We start from the raw sequence: 24206 nt of genomic DNA on the forward strand, positions 1-24206 counted from the left end.
TTTACAATCCAGCCTGGGAGGTAAAATTGAATTCTCGTTGGTTGAAACTTTCATTTATCATGACACAAGTCAAGTTTAAGCTAGTTAAGATGAAACAATATAAATTATTCCATTGTGTAAATCAAATCATTGTGGCAATGAATAAATTATCACACAATTTTAAAAAATACTGAGATCAAGACTAACAGAACATGTGTTTTCTTTGAACGAACGTGCTATCGCGCGCTACGAACAAAATTTAATGTTGGAAATTTTATTAAAAACGATTGAGAAGAGAGGTCCGACGAGACATGGCAGCAACTAAGAATTATGGGCTGGATGCAGGGAAAGAAGGCGAAGAAGCACCTTCCAAAAGGTATTTTACTGTAAAAAGACCAAGATTTGGCGCTAAAATGTTGAATTGACACAGCGCTGTTGTTCCTGATCAGAGACTCCACTAGGCACTACCGCACCCCTAATTGCCCCTCGTCCTTCCCGTCTGGCGGCTTCGTCGTCGGGTGCTCGGCGCTAGCGGAGTAATTGCGCGCAAGTGCACATTCGTTGCGAATGTATTGTCATGATTGTGGTCGTGATTAGCCTATTATTTGTAGGATGGGGGGTCGGGTGTCCGGACACTTGATATTTTTTAAGCCTAGTTTTTTGTCTTTGGATTACACTAAAAATACGAATTCAATTGATGTAAACATCTTGTATTTTGTTCTCTATAAATTTCCTAACATTTTGTACTAAAATGGATGAGACTTTGCTTGTGAATTTTTCATTTTTTTCAAAATGACTTTCTAAAATTGATCGTCCGGAGACACGACAACTGGGTATACAACGCCTACTTAGCTTGTTGTACGCGAGCAAATGGGAGGCTCAATGTCACACATTGTAGGATGGGGGTCGGGTGTCCGGACAGTTTATCTTTTTGAAGCAGGGACTCAGTTTTATAATTATGAGGGGAGCAATAAATAGCTCTCCTAGATCTTTTAAGGAGAGCGGTAGAGGAGCACTGCAAAAAGCTCTTCTTCAACATACAAGGGGAGCTTTTTGTCCAATTAACAAAACAGATAGAGGAAATGTATGTACTATAAAGTTACAATCAACAACCAAAGGAAGTATTTGTAATCGTTTTACAATGTTTTGTAATTTATAGATTGTGTGTTATCAAAACTTGTTTGAGTTAGGTTTGACTTTGGCTTAAAGTTAAGTAACTAACAATTTTTTTTTCAGGGGCTCCATTTTAAATTTTTTTGGCAAATTTCGGGGGCTCTTTTTAAAGGCAGTGTATACAGCCACACGCGTGTGTCTTTACCATCCAGCCACACGCGTGTGGTTATATCCAGAACACCTATCTGTGGATACCGCCACACGCCGCCAGTAATAACAGTAAAACGCGTATGTAGGTCTGACCGTCTATATCACGATCAAAATAACCTCATTTCTTCATTAAATTCTTACATTCTAAACCACTCTGATTTCTTTAAATCGTTTCAATTTCATTCTCACCGTCTTCTTTCCTTGCTTTTCTTGTCTTGTTACAAAAGGCCGCCTGTTAAATAGCAAATTTCCACACTTTTTCTACTTGTGTCGATTCTCTACTGACTCTAGGCTATGTGCGCGTACGTGCGTACGTACGAAACTCAGGATTCGTGCATGCACTACCAAGACGTACAACTAAGTTATGAATATTCATAATTCGTACCAAACGTAAACCCAAACTGTGTATGTCTACTACTGCGCTGCGCTAACGCTGTATGGGTCTGCCACCGCGAAGGAAGCCAGAATCGACACAAGTAGAAAAAGAGAATTTGCTGTTAAACAGACGACCGTTTGTAACAAGACAAGAAAAGCAAGGAGAGAAGACGGTGAGAATGAAATTGAAACGATCTAAGGATATCAAAGGGGTTTAGAATGTAAGAATTTAATGAAGAAATGAGGTTATTTTGATCGTGATATAGACGGTCAGACCTACATACGTGTTTTACTGTTATTACTGGAGGCGTGTGGCGGTATCCACAGATAGGTGTTCTGGATATAACCACACGCGTGTGGCTGGATGGTAAAGACACACGCGTGTGGCTGTATACACTGCCCTTTTTAAATGCTACTTTTTTGTATTTTGAGGAATACCTGTTCACTTATTAATGAATTATTACTTTTTGTTCAATATTGTATGATTTTTTAAGTTATTTTTCATGCTTAGAATCTTGGATGTGGGTGTGTGTGGGTGAGTGTGTGTGTGTGTGACTGTGAGTTGGACTTGGATATACCTGTTCACTTATTAATGAATTATTACTTTTTGTTCAATATTGTATGATTTTTAAAGTTATTTTTCATGCTTAGAATCTTGGATGTGGGTGTGTGTGGGTGGATGTGGGTGAGTGCGTGTGTGTGTGACTTGGATATACCTGTTCACTTGTTAATGAATTATTACTTTTTGTTCAATATTGTATGATTTTTAAAGTTATTTTTCATGCTTAGAATCTTGGATGTGGGTGTGTGTGGGTGGATGTGGGTGTGTGCGTGTGTGTGTGACTGTGAGTTGGACTTGGATATAAATGAATTCAATATCTAATTTCTACTCCATCTATTCCAGTACAATACCTTGTACTCAGCCATGTACATGTAATAAAGGCCCACATCCCCTAAATTTTCCTGAAGTTCTTTGAAAACGCAGATCTCCATGAAAATTTCATTTCTCTATTGGGGAGTCTAAATTCGGTGAGAATGTATTCATTAAGAACTTAAATATACATGACAATGAAGAAATCATCAAACTTTATTGGCAGTTTTGAATAATATTCATGAAATGTAAACTCTGTCTGAAACAGAAAATCACCATCATTGAGGCCTTTACTGAGTGAATTGTCCCCCAGAGCTCTGGCAGAGACAGCTCTAACTGGCTAGCTAGTAAAAGCGCCAATGCGTGAGCCTGCCGTCAGCCTTGTAAAAATAGATGGAGCTTTGTTTGATGATTTATTGTCTGATATAATACCTCATCCCCTAGAAAAGAAAATAAATGATTTTTTAGTCATAATTAATAAATAAGGTAACTTATTTTGGAAGTTAATAGGCCTAAGCCGTTTTGAAAAGCAAAGCCGAATGACAACTCACCAATGCTAGGTTACAAGTCTCAGGGATTTATTTCCTGTGTAATTCGAATTATTTAATCACAGAATCGTGATATCTGTAGGGGAAACATGTGCATTCGAAATTGCACATGGTGGTAGTCATAATGGACCCCTATATGATGGGGTGTCCAAACTTCGCGGCTTCGCGCACTTTTCAAAAATATTCATCAGGCTTAATTTTGTCCACAAATTATTCATAATTTATACAAAACCAATTCAAGAAATAGTTACAACACTGACAGCAAGATCGTAAACTATAAAATCATGGACGAAAATGTAAAGTAGGTCAAGGGGTTTCGCCGTTAGCGCGATCTCAAAATTCTATTCCGATTGGCGAATGCGGGCTGTGCTGGAAAACCGTTCAGAAAAAGTGTGACCTAATTTCGCGCACCAAAGCTTTTGTGGAGATTCAAACAAAAACTGAAGCTCAAAAAGTGAAATATTTATGTCAGATTGCTGGCAAAATGCTATGGAATCGGTTAGTACCACATTTAACTCACATTTTTTATGATTTCTGCTTGTAAAATGGTGATATCGTGATGCTTGTTGCTTTCTTCAAAACGGGCGCTAACGGTGAAAAATTTGCCGATCTTTTGCCAATATTTTCATGAATACTTGACTAATCCTAAAGAAACTTTCAGCGAAGGGTAATTTTAGGTCGCTTTTCACATTGATGATGTCAGATTTTAAGGATATTGGCTAGTTTTGGAGATAATGACCGTCCGCGAAGTTTGGACACGCGCGAAGTTTGGACTCACTGCCATACATGCAACTGTTTCCCGACCGTTGCATTGATTTTTTTTTTCCGTAGTTGGTACCATGTGTATGGAAATACGTGGTACAGAAAAAATAACGCAACGTCGGCATTTGAAACTGCGCTACTCGCGCTATTTTTAAGGATTATTCATAACTTTGAGTGTTGGTTTTTGGATTATTTTTAAATGGTAAGCGGAGCTCGAGCATATTGAGTTGTTATTCACTCGGCAATAAGCATGATTTTGGGTGATTTCGAGGGCGACTTTAGGCATTTCCGCGCAGGTCAATGATCGCGAGGCGCGCTATTAATCGCGCTACCAAAAATGGATTAAGGCGCGCATGTAGCGCGCGATCGCTCTCGCGCGCCTTAAAATCGAATCCCTGTTGAAGCCTTCTTTTTTGTCTTTGGATTACACTAAAAATATGAATTAAATACTTGTAATCATCTTCTCTTTTGTTCTTTATAATATTTCCTAACATTTTGTGCTAAAATTGATGAAACTTTGCTTGTATTTTTTTTCCAAATGACTTTCTAAAATTGATCGTCCGGACACACAACCTGTCCGGACACACAACAACTGGGTATACCGTTGCACACAAGACGTACCATCCAAAACGTACCGTCCAAAAATGTACCATTGCACGGCTTTAGGAGGTGACGTCATAATGCGATTTTATTGAATAAGGTGACAATGCGCGTACAGGCCGCTGGCTAAATTGTTACGATTCATAACAAAAATGGCCGATCGAGACGGGGGTAGAAGGAGAGAACTTTTCGTTTTTTTGAGGTTCCAGTTTGTGCCCAGATGTCAGGAAACTGCCACTCGTTAGACCTTCATCCATATAATCGTGGTAAGTGCTTGATTTCTGTTTTAACTATTTATTCGGAGTATTATTTTGACCATACTTCACGCTTGTCAGGTGAGTATGCCAAATTGCACGTAAGGCGGGAGCCCAGGATTATCGGAGATCATGACTGTGCGCTTGTTGGATTTTGCTTTTCGCTTTCAGTATTTTTGCTCCCTTTTCATAGATTACTGCAGGGATAAACTCTTTGTTTTTTCATATTTTTGCTAGATTCCGACGCGTTGTACAACACAAATAGCGAATATTCATGCAATGGTGCGAGATTTCGCATTCGGTGAAAGAAAGAAACGCTCTATTCAACTCCGCTAACGCCTCGCTGAATAGAGCAACTTTCTTTTACCTCATGTGAAATCTCGCACTCATGCCTATTCGCTATTTGTATACCTGGCGTCTGGGGAGTAAAAGTCATCTACTCAGGCTTACTCCCCACTGACGCCTGGCAAGGGAAGGCATAGGGCCACACGAAGGAGAGCTTTTGGAGAAAACAATGTTGCTCCAAAATACTTGATTTGTTTAACTTTAAGTAACTTGCTAGCCACTACTTGCTAGACCAAAAGCTTCGGTGTCTGTTATGTTGGTTGTTCCCCCGGGGGGGCCACTTACATTGACGAGTGGATACCATACGCGACCAAAAAACATGTAAAAAGGATGTCTTTTTCACGATAGGGCACGTAACGTGATAAGGGTGTCAAAAACACAGAAATAATGAAAAAAGGGTATCTATTTCGCTAGGAAAGTTACGTGTTTAGGGTCGAATTTGCAGGGATGATAAAACAAAATTAAAATGTTTTATAAAGGATGTCCTTTTTGCCCCAATACTTCATGTTTAGAGTCCGATTTGCGCGAGGTGTAGGTGGGGTCGTACTAAACCAAATAAGGTAAAGCCGACGACCGAAGGACCCGTAACATTCCTGTACTTGTTTAGGGGTTCATTTCAGGGAATATTTGTCAAGAGTATCTTTTTGTTTCCAATACTTGTTAAGGGTAGGGTTTCACGCACCAATACTTGTTAAGAGGTGCATTTTCAGAATATGGAAATTACGTGTTTAGGGTGCTTTTCGAGACCCCATGGTCGCGCATGGTATCAACTCGTGAATGGAAGTGCCCCCCCCCCCCCGGGTTGTTCCGCTGAACTCCGTTGACTTCACTCACCAAATACAGAGACCAAAGTTCTAGCGCAATCTGTACAGGGGACTCAATGGCCATATGTTTATGTAGTTAAGATCGGATAAAACGGGGAAGTGAATTTGCGCAACAGCCGAGGTAAGTCACTGCTTTTGTCTCACCTGCATAGCAGAGTGAGACTATAGGCGCTGCTTTGGCGGCGGCGGCGTCAACATCAAATCTTAACCTAAGGTTAAGTTTTTGAAATGACATCATAACTTAGAAAGTATATGAACCTAGTTCATGAAACTTGGCCATAAGGTTAATCAAGTATTACTGAATATCTTAGTAAAGTTTCATGTCACATGACCAAGGTCAAAGGTCATTTAGGGTCAATGAACTTAGACCATGTTGGGGGAATCAACATCAAAATCTTAACCTGAGGTTAAGTTTTTGAAATGTCATCACCAAATACAGAGACCAAAGTTCTTCTAGCGCAATCTGTACAGGGGACTCAATGGCCATATGTTTATGTAGTTAAGATCGGATGAAACGGGAAGTGAATTTGCGCAACAGCCGAGGTAAGTCACTGTTTTTGTCTCACCTGCATAGCAGAGTGAGACTATAGGCGCCGCTTTGGTGGCGGCGGCGTCAACATCAAATCTTAACCTAAGGTTAAGTTTTTGAAATGACATCATAACTTGGAAAATATATGGACCTAGTTTATTAAACTTGGACATAAGGTTAATCAAGTATCACCAAATATCCTGCATGAGTTTCATGTCACATGACCAAGGTCAAAGGTCATTTAGGGTCAATGAACTTTGGCCGATTTGGGGGTATCTGTTGAATTACAATCAAAACTTTAAAAGTTTTTGGATCTGATTCATGAAACTTGGACATAAGAGTAATCAAGTATCACTGAACTATCCTGTGCAAGTTTCAGGTCACATGATCAAGGTCAAAGGTCATTTAGGGTCAATGAACTTTGGCCGAATTGGGGGGTATTTGTTGAATTACCATCATAACTTCGTAAGTTTATTGATCTGACTTTTGAAACTTGGACATAAGAGTAATCAAGAATCACTGAATATCCTGTGCAAGTTTCAGGTCACATGATCAAGGTCAAAGGTCATGTGAGGTCAATGAATTTTTTGTCACATGGGGGTATTTGTTGAATTACCATCCTATCTCTGTAAGTGTATTGGTCTAGTTCATAAAACGTGGAAATAAGAGTAACCAAGTATCATTGAACATCTTGTGCGAGTTAAAGTAGTTTTCAAAGTCAGCACTGCTGCTATGTTGAATCGCGTGATGCAGGTGAGATGGCCAGAGGCATTCCACTTGTTCTTTTTAGCTTGATTTTTCTCTGTTTTTTGGCAATAAATGCCAAGAGGGAATATTACTTTGCATTTTGGTCACGTTTATTTTCAAAATTTTATTCATGAAAGACAAAAATTGAAGAGCCCCGACGGGACTTTTGCATTGCAAGTCCCCTAATGGCTGCACGATAGCGAGCCGTCTGTGTAAGAGGAGAAATGAAATTTTTTTTAAAATGTTAAAAAACTCCTCGAAACAGACGGTTGCCAGCTGTCTAGCTAGCCACATACTTGTCTTGTCTTTCCGTTGATGCCCACAATCAAAGTGTTGATTATTATGGCAAAGTACATGGCCTACTTATGTACATGGACAACAAGTTCAAATACTTATGTACATGGACAACAAGTTCAAATCCCCCCATTTACGTAGATTTATTTATACTTAAAAATGATATATATTGGAAATATTACTAAAAATGATGTAAGAAGATGAGCAGATACTCACTGATGATCTTGTCGCCATTTTCCTTCTTTGTTCGTAGCCTAGTTACAAGACGCGTATAAGATCGGGCGGCGATATGAGCAGTGCCAATTTAAAAAGAAAAATCAATCGGCTGATGAATATCGTGAATTGTAAAATACTTGCATTAGCTTATAAATATCTGTTGGCTAATGCAAGTATTTTACAATTCACGATATTCATCAGCCGATTGATTGATTTATTTTTTTTAAATTGGCACTGCTCATGATATCGTCGCCCGATCTTATACGCGTCTTGTAACTAGGCTACGAACAAAGAAGGAAAATGGCGACAAGATCATCAGTGAGTATCTGCTCATCTTCTTACATCATTTTTAGTAATATTTCCAATATTCATCATTTTTAAGTATAAATAAATGTACGTAATGGGGGGATTTAAACTTGATGTCCATGTACATAAGTAGGTGGCTAGCAAGTAAAACAAATCAAGTATTTTGGAGCAACATTGTTTTCTCCAAAAGCTCTCCTTCGTGTGGCCCTATGCCTTCCCGTGCCAGGCTTTGGTGGGGAGTAAGCATCTGTAGAGTAGATGACTTTTACTCCGCAGACGCCTCCAGGCTAGTCGTGATCAAGACTTACTTAGAGCTTCGATCTTGCTTACAAGATCGGCGATATAGATATCCCAATTCTCATTGATTATGGGGTTCCAAACTTCGCGCACCTTTCTATCATCAGGGCCAGGTTAAAATTCAAATTCAGTCACACTTCACAATCACAGGTTCTCATAATATTTTTAGTTCATATGGAATCTACCTATTTTTCAGAATCAGAGGAGTTCAATATTTTCTCATTTTTTTGTTGTTGTTCTAACGTTACACAGACTAGGTATGTGACAAAAAAAATGAAAATCATCACATATCAATAAATTTGGTGTCATTTGATAGCTCTTAAAAAGACATTTCAAATGAAGCATAGGGCCGATTGCATAAATGGGTCTTTCCAAGAGACGTCTTTCATGTCGCCCATCTGATTTCTGAAAATGTATGATAAAGAAATAAATTTTGTTAGCTAGCATTTAAATCAATTTGTATACGATTTCATGTTATATCACATCATTTTATAAACAAAGATTTTGTTTACTTAACGGATGAATAAAATGTGTTTGCAGGTAATTTATTCAAAATGGGTTTCACGTGGCACATCATAATTAAATGGGCAACACGAAAGACTTCTTGCAAAGACCCTTTTGTGCAATCGGCTCCTGATACCTGGAAAGGATACAGAAAACAGTAGACAGCTGACAGCCGTCTGTTTCGAGGAGTTTTTATGAATTTTAACATTTTTATTTTAAAAAATTTCTCGTATACAGACGGCTTGCTATCGTGCAGCCACCATAAGGGTTAACAATGCAAAATCCCCCTGGCGGGGCTCATCGATTTTTGTCTTTATTTCATAAAAAATGCTGGTATATAAAAAGAACTGTACCAAAATAAAGATTATAATTCCGTTTTGGCCTGAAATCCACCAAAACAGAAAAATAAACTTAAAAGGGGGAAAAAACAGTGACTTACTTTGGCTGTCACGCAACTTCACTTCCCTTTTTTATCCGAACTTAATGCATAAACATATGGCCATTGAGTCTTTAGTTCAGCGGAACAACCAACATAACAGAGACCAAAGCTTTTGGTGTTATATCAACCTTCATCTGAAATACGGCTCCTACATTATTGGTCGCAGATTCAAAACGAGATGTCAATGACCATCTCGCTACACTCGGTAACCTTTGAGGTAGCATATCTAACAGCAAATGACACGGAGTCTGAGTCTTTGTATTGTATGGTCCCTCCTTTTTGACCTTTCTTTTAGCTGCTTGCAATGCTAGTTGCTCGACAATGAAATCTTGCAAAGTTGACATTGTCATCATGAAACACTAATCTACAGTAGATCTACATGTACGATGAGTCCATTATAATCCGCACTATGTGGTTAATCTTCTTACCTGTTATTACTCTCTTAAAATTAATTTCAACAGAATATGCATCAGAAGCTCTGAAGAAACAGAAGGAAAGGCTGAAGAGATAGACACATCTTATTTCAAGTAAGTCATTTCTTTTTAAAACAAAAAAAAACATGACCCTGTTGAATAATTCAGGGTCGTGTTGACTAATATTGTCTCAAATGTGTTTGAACAAATTTTCATTTTCATTTGAGTAGTATTACGATTGAACTTTCTATTGGAAGTAGCATTATCACTTGGTAAGTTCTATGAAACAATGCCAATATGGCTTGAGCTTGCATGCATGTAAATGCATTATTTGTAAGTAACAGATTGCATATAATTATTATTCTATATCACTAAAAAATTATACTTTTAAGTTGCATTAATTACAAATTAAAAAAAATGTTATTTTCTATGAAGAGAGATCTTTGTGGTTTATGAATCTGAGTTTTCCATCAATCTACCAGCTGAAATCTACCTGGCTGAATCAAATATGAAAGATTTAGAAAAGAAATGGACCCTTATGAATTCTTGTCAGGCACTCACATATTAGAATTCAGAAGGTTTATAATAACATGCTATACAGAGCCTTCTGGAAGGTAATCAACTAATAGCTGAACTAGCTACCTTGGGTTATTTTTCTTTCACAGATCATATGAACACATAGGGATTCATGAAGAAATGATCAGAGATGTTGTTAGAACAAATTCATACAGGTAATATATTTTTTTATATTTCTTTTCTCTTTTTTTTTTAGAATGAGACTTAACAGGATGCTTAATATGAAGAATTTAAGTTTCTTGAATATACCAGGATGTTTTTTAACCATGTAAGAAGTACCTGCTTGATATAATTTTGAAAATGCCGAGTTTAATGTTTGTTTTTGACTAGATAGAAAAATATTCCTGTGATAAAAACTGAAATGGTAACATATCTGTAATATCATATCTTAGTATCTTACATATCTGTATCGTAAATTGGTTACTTTTTTTCAATATACCCTTCAAGAGTGTTTCCTTTTTCCATTTTACATGTTGCATGTATTCATATGCTACACTGGTCTAATTTATAATAATTCCTCCGTGGAGTAGTGGTAGTCCCTATTTCAAACCAATATGACGCTTTTAAGATGTCATCCGTACCTTTTCATTTTGTTGTTCATTTCCTATACTCAATGTTTTTGTTGTACCTCTAATATTAGGTTAGCCATTTTACGGGCTAGTGATGCACTCATTGGGAAGGTGGTTGCTGATGTTGGAGCAGGTACAGGTAGGTCATATGATCAGGTGTTGATCCAGTCGGATTAGACACAATAGTTTTAACCCTATGTTAACTGGGCTATTTCAGACTAGTATATACTGTGGGATGTAAAGATTAATTCTTTATATTTTCTTATTAATTATTTAAAGAAGCGTATGAAATTTGCCCTAAATTTTTTGTTTGTTTATGTTTTTGCCTTTAACTCAATTCATATAGCCAGTAGAATGCTAATTTTGGTTGGAATATCAATTATTACATTTTTAACAAATATCTACAAACAAAATTGCCAAAATGTAATTAATTTCTTATGTTTTTTCCAATGAACGTTGTGGGGGACCCTTCTGCGATCATAAATAGCATAAAAGAAATCCATTTAAACCAACAGAAGCAGAAATAATCACACATCTATGATTTTTGGTTGAAAAACACAATTTGCATTGACTTTGTACACAGAATCACATTTTTGAGCAATTTCGGGTCTGACATGCACTTACAAAATGTTGCGTAATTTCAGAACCGCTCCCCAATTGCAATTTTGGTCTCAAAAGATGCGCAAGACTTGAAAGTAAGAAAGCAGTGAGCGGCGTGATCATAAAAACTTTGCGTGACGGTGTAGTGGTGAAATTTGTCGAGGGGGGGGGGTTAGAATTGACCCTCTCCCCCCAGTTTTAGAAGGGTTAAGAGGTCAACTATTGTGCAAAAACAATATGGCCACTAAAGTTGAATTGTATTCAACTCAATTCAGTTCAATTCAGGTTATTTGCAAAAAAACATAATTGCAGTCACAGAATGAATTGTACATGCTTACACAATGCCAATATATAAAAATAATCAAAATTACTAAGATTAACAATGAATATACAAATCAAAATTACATATGTGCTGTTAAAATTGGAGTTAAAATGGATAAAAATAAAATTATAGATAACACAATATTGCACATTCATTACACAAATTGCAAACTTATTTACCATGGTACTTATTTAATAATCTTGTCAGACTTGGAGGAGCACTGTTCTGAAATCTTTTTGTTTTACATGGAATTTCCTTATACAGTATTTATTCATATGTCCTATTGAAAGCGTTTGTTTTCAGTGGAGGTAACCAGTTTGTGTACAATTGATTAATTTCTAACTTTAAAGTTTAAGTTTTACTCTTCGACTTTCAAGTGATGTCAATTTTAAGATAGAGCCATTTCGTATAATAGACATTTGGTTACCAATATTATCTTGCATGCTCTTTTCTGGACAGTTTCAATATCTTTTATCTGTTTCAAAGTAAGAGAAGCAGCAAATAGAGGTTTACAATACTCTAGGACTGGTCTTACATACCCTGTATACACTGTTAACAAATCACATTCTGGTTAGATTGTAAGCTTTCAATCTTCTAAGCATGTATAACTTTTTATTGCTCTTTTTCATTATTTCGGTTACATGAGCTTTCCACTTTAAATCATTCGTAATTGTAATTCCTAGGATTTTCACTGTGGTTACACAATGTAATGGGGTGTTATTCATATAGATCACTTGCAGTTGAAGAGGTTGTTTTGAAAATGAAATTGACATTGTAGAACATTTTGATGTATTGAGTTCCTTATCATTTCCATGATTCGAGTAATTCAATTTCAGTTTGTATTTTTGAAGTTTCATTATTCATTCTACACTCTACCATGGTTAAGTCATCTACATATTTAAAGTATGACAAAGTACTATCACTACAGGCACCATTTATCATTATCAAAAATAAAATGGGACCAAGTTTGGTACCCTGGGGTACACCCATAACACTGCATTTTGATTTCAATAACTGGCCCCTATACTTCAGTTTGTTGGCGATTACTTAAGAAATATACTACTAATGATATAACACAGGGTCGAACATGCATTTCACATAATTTAGCAATAAGAATATTGTGATCAAATCCAGCTTATCAATACTTCATGTACTGTAGTTAAAGCCCCCTCTTCAGTTTTACTAAACCCCCCTACAAGTATAAGAGTCACTGTACCATTTTATCACTTACATATGAACACATTTTTTGTAAAACATTTTATTGTTGTGGATGATTTGAGCTATAGGATCTATTTTGTAAGTTAACTAGAATATGATCGGGTGCCCAATCAAAATAGAAATATACAATATTTGTCTTTTTTATACAAAACTACTTTCAGTACATATACAAGCACAAAATATGAACAAATTTATGATAGGGTCCAGCATTCATAAATTATGTCATTTCTTACCATACAATATATGTCAAACATACAATATCATTTAGATTAGATTGTTGTATAAGTTTCACTTATTATCCATGACAATTTTCCAAAATATGATTTCATGCTTCGTGTACATAGTAATTACTATTATTTTTTTCTTTTATTCCATTTTCTCTCACTCTCTCCTCAAAAAATTCTTAGCTTGCTGTCTCTCTGTAAAATTAAGCGTATTAATATACATGCAGTGTCAGCTAATGTATTGAGGATACAATCAAAATCCCACTCGAAACTAACAGTGATTTTGATTGGTTTGTCTGTGAAAAGATGGGCTGGAACTTACACAGATATGAAAAGCTTAAGGTTTTACCAATTTGTGAAAATCACAGCAGTGTCACATCTTGGGGGAAATGACAGAATTTCTGTCAAAATTTATGATTTTTCCAGACTACCACCCCATAATGGTCAGTGGCAGATCCAAGGGGGGGGGTCACATCCAGCCTGTGCCCCCCTTTTAGAGCTGCAATGAAAAACATTTAATGTAAATATGATGTTTTTACCCAACTGTGCCCCTCCCCCTTTGAAAGTGAGGACCTTTTTCCCTGTCAGTTTTCACAAATGTAATGACATTCAAGTTTAGGTGGAAACCTTTTTTTTTTGCTTGTCAAATTTTTCCTTGGGAAAATGTCCCCCACCCAACTGGAAAATCTTTGATCTGCCGTAGATCATGGTGTTCAAAAGGAAGCAGAAAGAATGTCATGTCTGTATTGAACGATTGAGCTTATTGTAATTCGAACATGACCTTGTAAGCCAGATTGTTTCATAGTTTTTTTTTTTGCACACTTTTTATTTTGGTCATATTAATTTTATTCATTTTTAATTCAGGTGTTTTGAGCTGTTTCTGTGTGCAAGCTGGTGCAAGAAAAGGTAAATATAAAGATTGAGGGATAGCAAAAAGTAATAAATCAAAAGTAATTGAACAGTCCATATTTTAAAGTTTAATTATTTTCCCTGTGGTTTCTGTCTGGCCTGTGTAGAAGAGCGAGACTATACGCACCACTTTTCAAACAGCACTGGCATCAAGATTGAAATATTAACCCAGGTTCAGTTTTTTCGATGTCATTATAATTCATATGTACCTAGATTATGAAACTTGGACATAAGGGTAATCAGGTATCACTGATCATCTTTCACTAGTTTCAGGTCCCATGACCAAGGTCAATGGTCATTTTAGGGTCAATGAACTTGAATCATGTTAAGGATATATCATCATTGAAATATTAGCCAAGGCTAAGCTGTTAAAGTGTCATAACTTTGAAAGTAAATGGATCGATGAAACTTTGGCATGAGGGTACTCGAGTATCATTTAATATCAATTTGCACAACTTTCAGGTCACATGAGCAAGGTCAAAGTTCATTAAGGGTCAATGAAATTGATATTTATTTTGTTATATTAAATGAATGGTGTTTTTGTGAAGAACAATTTATCGTAGTTATTTTCAAAGTCAGCACTGCTGCTATATTGAATAACATAATGCAGGCGAGACTGCCAGAGGCATTCCACTTGTTATGTAGCTTGGTATATTGTGTATGTATACATGGTTTTCGTTTACTGAATAGAAAATCAATAATTGAAAAAAAAAAAGCTACCGCAAAGATTTTACTTCCAAACTGGTAGTATTATGGTGGGTTTTAAACCTGTTTTAAATGAAAACAATGTTTCTTTTCTCTATCATCTACCACTTATTTTACATTGTATGTTTAAATAGCAAAGGAGAGGAGTATGTGCTTGGTTGTAATCATTACTTTATCAGATAAAGATCATCTCAGTTTGGCTATACTGCTATGAAGTTTCTGTTTTATAAAAAAAGATCTATATCTTTTTGTTCATCTATTTCTCCAATCGTATTAAGTATCATGCACTATATTGCGATAATAAACTTTTTTTATTTTCAGTGTATGCTATAGAAGCTAGTTCTATGGCCAAGCAAGCACAGAGTGTAGCTCAAGCAAATGGAGCGAGCAAAAAGATTAATGTTATCCAAGATCGTGTAGAGGTATGCAAACACTGAGTAATATCTTCATAAAATTTACATTGTCTATGTCTACTACATAATCCATTAATTGAGACCTATCTATTTATATTTTCAATACTTTGTCTTTCCATGGAAAGGCAAACATACAGTATCAAACATTAAATTATAAGTAGCATAATACTCTGTACACTATACCTTCTCTTACATTTTCTTTCCTCAATACAATTTGTAGAGAAATACGGATGCATTTTTGTTTACAACATGAACAATAATTCATTAATATAATGATATGAGATTTATATAGATAAGGCAATATGAATAATGATTCACTCATGAAAACAGGAAAAGATTGTCAATTATCTTTGTCTTAGTTTCAGATACTTTGAAATATGTCCATTTATTTGTATTAATTCCATCTAATTCTAAAGCAAATGAGGAAAGTAATTGTGCCTTATTTTTCATGCCTTTGTTTCCAACAATTCATAATGATAGTAAATGCAGAGCTGGTTTGTGTAACAGTATGCTTTTTCTTCAATTCCTCCTCATTCATCCATTTCATTTGACAGCATTGTCTCTCTAACCAAGAAGTACTGACTCTCACACCATGAAGACTCTCCTCCCACCTTCAGCATCTTTCTGTCATCTTCTAAATTCAGACCAAACTTACTGCTTTTTGTCACCATCATCTATTAACAAATAATATTTGATTTTCCTTTTCCTCTCATGCCTTCCACATCAGATCTTATACTCGTGTGACATCACGTCAGTCTCAGAAAATACAAATAAAAAGATAACAAATGTGGTCACTGTTATCATAGATATACTCTAAGTGTGTAGCTTATATTGCCAATATAAACAATACATCATATTCCTAGACAATATGTATGTATTTTTTTTCTTTACACCTGAAGAATATTGAACTTCCAGAGAAAGTTGATGCAATAGTCAGTGAATGGATGGTGAGTATTCAAACAGGTGATAATCTTACAAGAATTCATTGTTTTTAATATTTTGGAATTGAAATGAGGATACCTGTGTAATTTGTGCATTTTCCTCCCTTTTTTGGAAACATTGTAGAGAATGATCCTTTACACCCTTTGAAAATATTTTATGTCACTCAGTTTTGCTCAGTTTGCTATGAAAGTCTTAGCATCATTTTGTAATTTGCAGTGACAAATGATTGATAACCATGACTGTTATGAAATAAAAGAAACTATGAAATGTAGGTTATCTATACTTACAAAAATAAACTTGCATATATATATATCTTGCATACTTCAGGAATTCTATCCTTGAATAGAGTGCTCGATGTCCTTCACAGGAAGAGCTTTGAATTATTATTATTATATCTTGCATGTATATATGATGAATGGTCTTATGTATGTATCTTACATGTATAAGTACTTTATATAAGTTGTTGATTGATACATTTAAGAAGTAAAGAAATAATATGACTGGGCATTAAGCAAAATAATAAACTTTACCAATGTAGACAGTTGACTGGGAGAGATACAGTGTGCTTCTTTGGGCATATGTTCATCGTATGATATGGCTAAAAAAAGACAGATTGTAGGTATTCATACATCAAATTAAAGTAACATCAATGACATTTGCTTACTGGTAAAATAAGCTACCACAGGGGAGAGGGGAATTGACTTTCTTTTTTTTAATTCTTTTTCCTTTTTTCTCATAGGGACATTTTTTGCTATATGAATCTATGCTAAATTCTGTCATATCTTCAAGGGACAGGTGGCTTAAGAAGGTAAGTAATCATTCTTTTGTTCTGATGAATTCATGTTCATTGAATTGTAATTTGGGCTGTTGAGATAAATGTTGGAAGGGGTTGTATTATAGGTTCTTTTGTGTTAACTGTATTGCTAGATCAGATGACTTTGTACTGGGAATGTTTATTGGTAAGATATGATGCACGGTGTGTATATCAGAAGAAAATTGCTTTAGTTCGCCATCAGGAGACATTTGTTAATATAGCGAGTTCATTGGTTAATTTTGTTCTCTTTGTTCATGCCATGTCGATTCAGAACATTAATTGAAAATCCAAATTGATAACATAAAGTATCATTTCTTTCTTAGAGAATTCTTACTTTGAAGATAAGCAATAAACTGATGTATATTAAGAGCCATAAATCATTGCATGTAAGAGTTTGTGATCACTCGACTAGTATCGTTCTAGCGTAAAATTATTACGTCAAGCTAGGATTCTTAATGAGCACCAATGATTTAGAGTGTTTGATGATAAAGGAACCATGTGCAGTTTGTTTATTCACCATGCTAAATATGATTTAATTCAATTTCTCTTCTCTTGTTAGGATGGATTGATTCTACCAAATAAAGCCAATCTGTACTTAGCACCATTCACCAATGACCTATTCTATTCTGAAAGGTAATGATATATAAATACAATCACCAGTATTCTGAACCCAAGTTTAATTCAAACCTTGGTGATATGATGATGAAGTAATCACCTAGTTAGCGTCACATTTGGTTACTGATGGCTAATTCACAATTGTAGACCATGCTTTATCCAGAGTTAGAATATGGACCAATAATTGCTGTCATCTTTGCTCTGGGTACCCCATATAATATTTTACTTTACACTAGAATGCTTGTATGATTCCAATTTTAATGCATGAAAAATGGTATAAACACATTTGTATTCAAACTTCATTATTCAAATTGTTGGAAACGCAAATGGTGTACTGCAAAATTTTTCTTTGTCTTTGTAATTCATGTCACCCTAGAATTGCTCATAATCCACCAAGTTTGTGGGCCGAGAATACTTCTATTAGATTAGAATTACCCTTTGATTGGCTTTTGATTAATATGAATGTATGTTACATATAGGAGACCAACGAGAGATTCAAAGTATATCTCCAGATAAATTCAGTCATGAAGCTACTTTTTGTCAACATGAGAATTGGTTTAGATACTACTAGTCGTTGCATGATTTATGGAGACATACCTTTTTTTTCCATTCATACACTAATCTTATTTATTATATTATACATAAGATTATGGCAAATAATTTTTGTCACTAACTTCCTAAAAGAAGAAATCCGACAGAAATGTGGAATGTATATGACTTATGACATTTCTGCTTCCATTTTTAGGATAGAATTTTGGAGTACTGTGAAGGAGAAGTTTGGGGTAGACATGTCATGTATAAAACCAGAAGCCAAGAAATCATTATGCAGTAAGTGATTGCATTAATCCATCAAATATTGTATAGAAGCCAAATAATTTTTTATTGGTTTAAAAAAACTCATCTGTTTAATTGCAGAAAGATTTGCCTAAACATTACTTTTCAAAAATCAAGTGCAAGTCCCAAATATATAGGTAGTTTTAATTGGTTAAAAATCTGCATCTGGTTTAATTGGTTAAAAAGCTGCATCTAATTTTCATTTAGTTTTGATATCAACTCTTTCCATAACATTGGCCCATGCTTTAAAATTTTTTTTACTAGTTTTAGGGCATGTTTAGGATTATGGTAATTTTTGTCTGCCCTGCCTTATAGAACGAGACTATAGGCGCCGTTTTTGGACGGCGGAGTCAACATCAAATCTTAACTTAAGGTTAAGTTTTTTAAATGACATCATAACTTAAAAAGTATATGGACCTAGTTCATGAAACTTGTATATAAGGGTAATTAAGTATTACTGAAGATATTGCCTTGGTTTCAGGTCACATGACCATGGTCAGTGTTGAGGGAATCGATATCAAAATATTAACTTAAGGTTAAGTTTTTGAAATGTCATCATAACCAGCGTATCTTTGAAAATATATGGACCTAGTTCATAAAATTTGGACATAAGAGTAGTCAAGTATCACTGAACATCCTGTGCGAGTTTCAGGTCACATGACCAAGGTCAAAGGTTATTTTTGGTCAATGAACATAGTATTTTGTTATCAAATGAATGTTTTCTTTTGTAAATAAATATTCAATAGCTGTTTTTAAAGTCAACACTGCGGCTATATCAAATCACGTAATGCAGGCTAGACTGCCAGAGACATTCCACTTGTTCATTTAAACCTACAACAAATTATTTATTCATTTTCCCCTTCGGATTAGAAAATTGGGTTTTATCCAATAAATATGAATAAATCTAATTTTCTATGGAGTCCTGGTCCAAGATCTGAGGCATTCAAACAAGGTTTGATTCCAGTTATCAATAATTCTTTAGTTTTAGGAAGATTGTAATATCTTGAATTATTCCAAGAATGATCGATTTCATTTACAATGAGTTATGTAGACAGTATAAATTATACTGTAAACAAGCATGTGTTATGATTGCCTGCATTTTTCCCTTATCATTTACAGGTGCTATCCATATAGAAGAAGTATATGGTGGTGATTTATTGGCCAGGGAAAACCTAATTTCAGAACTTAATCTTGAAACCATGACTCAGGATGATCTACAGTGTATAAAGGCAAGCAATCAAATCTTGATATTATTTCAGGCCCCTTTGAATAAAACAAAATTACTGATGATGTTTTTGTGGTAATTAGCATGAAGGTAGACTAAACTTGATTTCCATAGAAGTCATTTTGACAGAATTTTGATAGTATAGATTTTATACTCTTCTTTCAAAAAGCAACTTTAGAACACTCAAACCATGACTTCTTCAATGAAAGTAGTTTTCATGACAATTTTTTACAAGGGAATGTTTTTGTAATGATCTATAGTGATGTCCAAAAATTTGAATATGATACAAATTACTTTTCAGGAAATGCAACCCTGGTCATAAAATCATGTACTGTATGAGGGAGGAGAAAAATAAGATGAACTGAATGGTGAAAGTTTGAAGAAAAAAATAGACAAGAATTAAGAAAGTTATGTCCATTTTAGAAATGAGATCACTAAGACTATTTAAATGAAAGTTTAAAGTTAACATCACCCATTCTGCCAATTTGTAAGTCTCTGTTGGAAAATTGATTACAATAATTTTTTTACAAGCTTTCAAAAATTTATAACTTTCTATAATTCAAACTTTAACCTATTTTCTTGTTTGATTTGTCTTTATTTTTTTCAAGACAATTTTCCATCTTGGTTAGATTCCCTTTTTGTGACAGCATTCTTTCATTTCTCAAAACCCCAAATAGTTTTTAAATTTTACCCAGAAACAAGATTGGTCATTTATTTTTACAGTTGCCCATAAGAACGAGTCATTGATATTCTGCTACACTTTTCAACACTCCTACATCAATACTCCCCCCCCCCCCAAAAAAAAAGTATTTTACCATGTCTGGAAGCATATCCGTTTTCTAAATAAAGGTCTAAAATTTGCAATCATATTTTGGTATTCCCAAATCTACATTCAATATAGAATTGTGTCATGAGAAGTTTACACCAAAACTATAATCTATATCAGGAGACTCACTTTGGGATAGGGCTCCTTGGTGGACAATATGCTTTTAAAAGAGTAGCCAGATGAAACCACTTGTTAATTTCATGTAATGAAACAAATACAAATTGAGTCATATTTATGTTCTTTGTATTATTTTTTTTCATCTGATAGTCATCATTTAGATTCAGTTGCTTTGGTAAAGAGACATTCTGTGGCTTCACTGCATGGTTCACAGTGACCTTTGATCCAAAGGTCAAAGGGAAGGAATTGCTCACTCTGTCAACATCACCGGATGAACCGTAAGGAAAAGTTTTTTAAAAAGTCATTTTTGTTTTATTATTTTAAAATTTGATGCCTTATATAACTCTGGCTCTTCTTTCTAGTTCTGTTGTTTGAGGTAGGGACCGATACAGATCCTGTGATGGTGCACATACTGGTACATGCAGTAGATAGCATTGCAGATATTGGACTTCATGTATCAAGCCAAAATAGGAGAAGTTATAACCGGAAAATGTCCAAGAGATAGCTTGTCATTTAATTTCAAAGCATTTGTCAGCTAGATCAATGAGTCCTTGTACTAATGATTGATAGGCTAATCAACAAAAATTAAATCTATCCATTTGATGTGAAGTTGTATTCCCATGTTCTACGTATTGTATTCTGCTAGTGTCATTATCAATATCTCTCCAAATAACATGTTTGCATACCTTCTTTCAGTTGTACACACTGGAGGCAATGTGCCATGTACCTTGATGAACCTATAGATGTTGAACAAGATACCATCATAGCAGGAACAATTACATTAACACCAGGCAAACAAAATAGAAGGTTAGTCATGATATGATGATGATAGCCAGCATACGCATCAGAAGAACTCTAGGCACCAACCTCCCTGTAACAATCAATGCATGAACTATTCAATGCATCATTTCCAATCTTGTTTAATGGACATTTCAATAGGCCTATGATTTTTGAAGATATCTGTGTCAACTTCATTGGAATAACTATAAGATCAAGAGAAATGCATGGAAACTCAAACAAGATAATTGCTTGCGACAAATACACATTACGTCAAACCCTCATTGCAGATTCACCTAACCAGCTCATGGCTTTGCTACAATCCTATACCCCCGATAACAAAATCCTCATTGAAGGAACCAAGCTGCGTATCTAATTGCGATTTAGTTTTTTTTTCGGACCCATCGAGGTCAAGAAACACATGTTTTGATACTTAAATAACACGCCTGGGGTGAGTGAGGTTTTCCATGGTTTATAATCGGGATTCGCCTTCTCCAATGACAGAATTCCCTCATGACAAGAGAGTTGACAAGCTGTTCATAGTGCTGCTTTCTATTGGGCTATTGGGGTTATCATCGTTAAATTTGCCTACTCGCTGACCTGCATGGCTGTCAAAAACTTTGATTTGCAGTGTATGGTTAATAGCGTAATATGATAACGAGTGGCATAACTGCAGGGGGGGGGGGCATGTGTCCCCCCCATTGGCTGGCAAAAAAAAGAAAGAGAAACGTAATGGGGGAAGAATAAATTATTGTATATTACATTACATTAGAAATAATTTTTCATAATTAAATGAAACATAGGGCCTACGTGCTCGCATTGTCATTTTAATGAGACATATAATCTTGTTCTAAAACATCCCGTTTTCAAGTCCATATACACCTAATATATTTCCTCACACTTTGAGTTATTGTTTTATGTAGTGACAACTGACAAACACTTCTTTTTCATGACTAAAAATGATTGCCCCCATTTGAGATCTGAATATAAAGCATTTCCAATCTGTGCTTATGTTTGCATTAGTGGATCGATGAGATGTGTCTGCTCTTCATGAATTCCTAAAAACAGTCCTTAAAATGTCCCTTTTTCTTGTTTGAATTTCAAACATTTTCAGCTCATGCTTCATGCTCGCAATATTTGATTAGTGAGATACGTATCATTTACATGTCTACAATGACTACAAAAAGTGCGTCAGGTGTTTAGGTGTAATTCCAATCATAAAGATGATTATGGTGAGATATGTATGCTCTTCATGAATTCCTTTAAAAATAGTTCTTAAAATTTCCCAGTATTTGGGTCAATATTATACAAAAATTTAACTCACGCTTCATGCTCACATTGTTTGTGTAGTGAGACAGGTACACATCATGATTACAAAAAACGATTACAAAAAATGATTACAAAAAAATAAAGTTTCAGCTCACGCTTCGCACTCACATTTTTTGATCAGTGAGATACATATCGGTTTAATGGCAGTCCTTAAAATATCTCTACTATGTCTGTAAGCCAGAAAATTGAGTGCGCTTCCCCCCCCCATGCCGTGATCCACAGTACACCACTGATGATAACTATCAATTGATACTCGTTATTAGGTAGAAAAATATGTTGAGTGATTCCTTGACAAAACTCAGCCAAACAACTATTCACCATGAAAAACGAAATAAATTGTAAAGAAATTAATCTTAAATAATGTCTAATGATATTTGAGTCAATATCCAGATTGATAGATTTTATTAATATGTTATCAACATCTTAAGGTATGTTGAAGACTTTTTATTATTGTTGGAATTGTATTGCCATATATAAAAAGTAATATGTTATCCAATTTATTCTGTTTTTGTTATTGTTTATTTTTAGATTTCTAAATGTTGAGTTGACCTATCAAGTTGATGAAAGAGAAGCTGTGACCAAGAATTACTCTCTTACTGATGGATCAAGTTGACCGATGTAATACCTGTTGTGTAAGCTTTTGTTTCAACTTGAATCTGATGCTGCAATATCTATTTAGTTACAGTTCAGGTGTGTGTTTCATAGAGCTGTTTTGTAAGTTTAGAGCGACTTAAAGAACAAGTGGTGAACCTTTCTTATGCGCTTTATAATCACCAATTGATTTTAATGGTGAATATCTTTACTACAAGAAAGGATCACCAGTCATTCTTAATAATAAAACAACATTTATAAAATGCTTAATACGCATTGTTTCTAAATGCTGCTTTTAAGTTGCTTCATAAAGTCACTCTTAACTGACGAACAGCTTTATGAAATGGCCCCCATTTATTTTAATAGATCCCTTTAAATATTGATATGATTTCTGTATTGAACCCTCCTATATAAGTAGATGATATTGATAGTGACTGAAATGTATGAAAGTTCAAAGTGTCATGCATTGGGTGTGTAGGTAGCTGTCAGTAATAGTAGGGGAAGGTGGGGCCTAATGGAATGCTTGATTTCAAATTTGCATTATGAAAATTATGAAATCATGTAAAGTGATAATGTATATCAACTCTAATCTTTGAAATTAAATGAGGACACGGATGCAACTTTATAGTAGATATCAGCACTTTTAGCTGAAATGTAGCCAAGTACAGACAGGTGTTTTTCATACATTGAACACAGATGGTGCTATGACACCAAAATATGACAAATCAACAGGTGCTTGACAAACTATAAATAAACTGATTTCGAGCTTGGGTCATATCTAGTCCTGGGGCCTGTTTCATAAAGGACTTGGAACTGTTGTAACTTTGCCATTATGGCAACTACCATGGTAACCTTGATTCTGATTGGCTGCTGAGCCCTGTTACCATGGTAGTTGTCATAATGGCAAAGTTACAACAGTTGAAAGTCCTTTATGAAATGGGCTCCAGATCTCAGTGATTTTTTTTCTGAAGAAA

The 24206-nt window shown here is 35.1% G+C and overlaps 1 protein-coding gene across 1 annotated transcript; it reads left to right on the forward strand.

The window, feature by feature from the left end:
- Nucleotides 1–189: 189 nt before the first annotated feature.
- Nucleotides 190–23390, forward strand: LOC121410192 (protein arginine N-methyltransferase 6-like). The gene is made up of 14 exons (XM_041602105.1): nt 190–355; nt 9675–9740; nt 10292–10357; nt 10843–10910; nt 14000–14041; nt 15071–15171; nt 16062–16109; nt 16844–16912; nt 17478–17551; nt 18279–18361; nt 19487–19596; nt 20686–20813; nt 21232–21342; nt 23170–23390. The coding sequence occupies exons 1-14, from the start codon at nt 291–293 to the stop codon at nt 23252–23254; spliced, it is 1116 nt and encodes a 371-aa protein (XP_041458039.1). The 5' UTR covers nt 190–290; the 3' UTR covers nt 23255–23390.
- The last annotated feature ends 816 nt before the right edge of the window (nt 23391–24206 follow it).

Source organism: Lytechinus variegatus, chromosome 3 (assembly GCF_018143015.1).
Source record: "Lytechinus variegatus isolate NC3 chromosome 3, Lvar_3.0, whole genome shotgun sequence".
NCBI lineage: Eukaryota > Metazoa > Echinodermata > Echinoidea > Temnopleuroida > Toxopneustidae > Lytechinus > Lytechinus variegatus.